At 64.6% G+C, this 1,963-nt stretch overlaps 1 protein-coding gene across 1 annotated transcript in view; it reads left to right on the forward strand.

Moving 5' to 3' along the window:
- The first annotated feature begins 963 nt into the window (after nt 1–963).
- LOC102769247 (chromosome unknown open reading frame, human C21orf140) overlaps nt 964–1,963 on the forward strand; it is a 1,323-nt gene continuing 323 nt past the window's right edge. Inside the window, 2 exon segments of the mRNA XM_006779589.2 lie at nt 964–1,961; nt 1,963. The exon segment at nt 1,963 is cut by the window's right edge and continues 323 nt beyond it. Coding sequence (XP_006779652.1) covers nt 1,528–1,961; nt 1,963 — 435 coding nt within the window. The 5' untranslated portion in view covers nt 964–1,527.

Raw genomic sequence — 1,963 nt, forward strand, 5'->3', positions numbered from 1 at the left:
CCAGCGGAGCTGATGCCCTCACACGCTCCGTGGGGTGGCAACATTAGGGAACTGAGGCCCAGGGCGGCGAAGAGATTGGCACATGGTCACACAGCCGACGGGAAGTTCAAAGCTTGGTCCCTCAGATCCCAAAGTTCCTGTGACCTTCCCACGAATACACTTCGATTTCCTGCAAGGTGAGGAGGGGGAGGGCGACCGCTCGGGCTCCGTGGGTCTCTCCTTGACATTCCGCGTCCCAGCAGGAGCCCAGTGCCCGGGCAGGGGGCCAGAGGATCGGAGCTGTGCACACAATGGCCAGAGCGGAGGGTGGCCCCTGGCCCTGCCATGGCTCTGGTCTCGGGAGTGGGGTCAGGAGCCCGACAATGCCCGAGCCCGGTGTGATGGCTGAAAGAAACAACTGGGATGCCTCCCACGCAACCGGGTCTGCGGAGCGAGACCCAACCGGCACACGCACACGCCTATTCGCATGTGTGGCCACTGCTTCCGTTTTATTGGGGGGGGGTACCCCTGGTTCACAAATATCCTGTTTTTTGATGACTGGTCTGTGCCGGGCAAGGACCGCCCAGCAGAACCGCAGCCAGACCCGCTGTTAGGGTGTCTGCCACTGCATCTTGGGATGAGGGAAGCATGTCAGTGTCGCTGCAGGACACGAGCCACCGGGCAGCGAACAGAACGAAGAGCAGAATGTGCCCGAGGAAAGCAGTCCGCGAGGAGGGCCTGCCTGGGAAGGGGCACGTGCCCTCTGGGGCTGCAGGGCTCTGGCTGGGTCAGGGAAGGAGCTGAGGTGTTGCCTTAAGTCACGTGGAGACAGGGCCACACTGCCTCCTGGCGGTCCTTCCTCACCCTCGACTATGAGGTGGGAGGGGACTGGAGGGGGCTGGTTCGCATCCAAGGAGCAGGACAGGAAGAGGAAGGGCTCTCGAGGTTCTGGGAGGTCTGGCCTCCGGTGCAATGGTTTGCTGGCCAGGCCTCTGCATCATCTCTGCAGGGGCGGCTGCTGGCCGGGCACCGAGTCCCCTATCAGTTCCTCTCAGGCCCCAGGATTCCAGCCGCCACCTCCAGGGCCTGGCAGGTGCCCTTCTCCCTGTGCTCACAGCAGGGAAGACCTGGGGGACACGGGGAGGAGGCACCATATACAGACCACGGAGAGGCGGCGGGCGAACCCCAACGCGCCAGCACCTGACCTGGGACGCCCCCCAGGACGGTGGGACAGTGACCCTGTCTAAGCCAAGCAGCCGGTGACACTGTGTCACGGCAGCCCTGGCAGACGAACACCTGCCCACCGTGCCGGCCTCAGGCAGAAGCCACACATCTCCCATGGGGGACGTCTCATGTCAGCCAGAGGGAACTGTTCTGAACGTGCCCCGCGATGTTCTCACATCCCAGTGTGTCCGTGGGCGGGCCCAGCAGGAAGGCCCTTGTGAGGTCATCGCCCTGGCGTGTCCGTGGGCAGGCCCAGCAGGAAGGCCCTTGTGAGGTCATCGCCCTGCTCCGGGCAGAACTCACAGATGGAGACGGGGGCGCGCCATGCCCCGCTGTGCACACCCTCTCTTTAGAAACATTGTCATCAGGAGTCCGTCTGACAGCATCAAGAGGAAGCAATGCCTCCAGTACCTGAAGACGCTGAGGGCGCTGCAGTTTGACGGGTTCACGACGGTGTACCTGGGGGAAACAGAGATCCCCGAAAGCCTGGCCACGGGGGAGGACTTCAGGGGCGAGCTCTGCGTGCCGAGTCCGAGCTGGTGCGTGTTGCATGCGGGGGGCAGCCAGGGCTGGGTGCCGTGGCGGTACCGGGTGTTCCTGAGAGACGAGCTGAGCGTCCGCCCGGAGGACGGCTTCTTCGCCGAGTTCTGCGAGGTGGTGAGGAAGACCTACGGGAAGTGCGCCATCGTGGTCAAGGACGCCCGGCGGCCGGGGGCCAGGTCCGAGGACGGGGAGCCCCAGGCTCAGGCCCGCGCCCGGG

The sequence above is a fragment of the Myotis davidii genome, unplaced genomic scaffold (genome assembly GCF_000327345.1).
Source record: "Myotis davidii unplaced genomic scaffold, ASM32734v1 scaffold170, whole genome shotgun sequence".
Taxonomy (NCBI): domain Eukaryota; kingdom Metazoa; phylum Chordata; class Mammalia; order Chiroptera; family Vespertilionidae; genus Myotis; species Myotis davidii.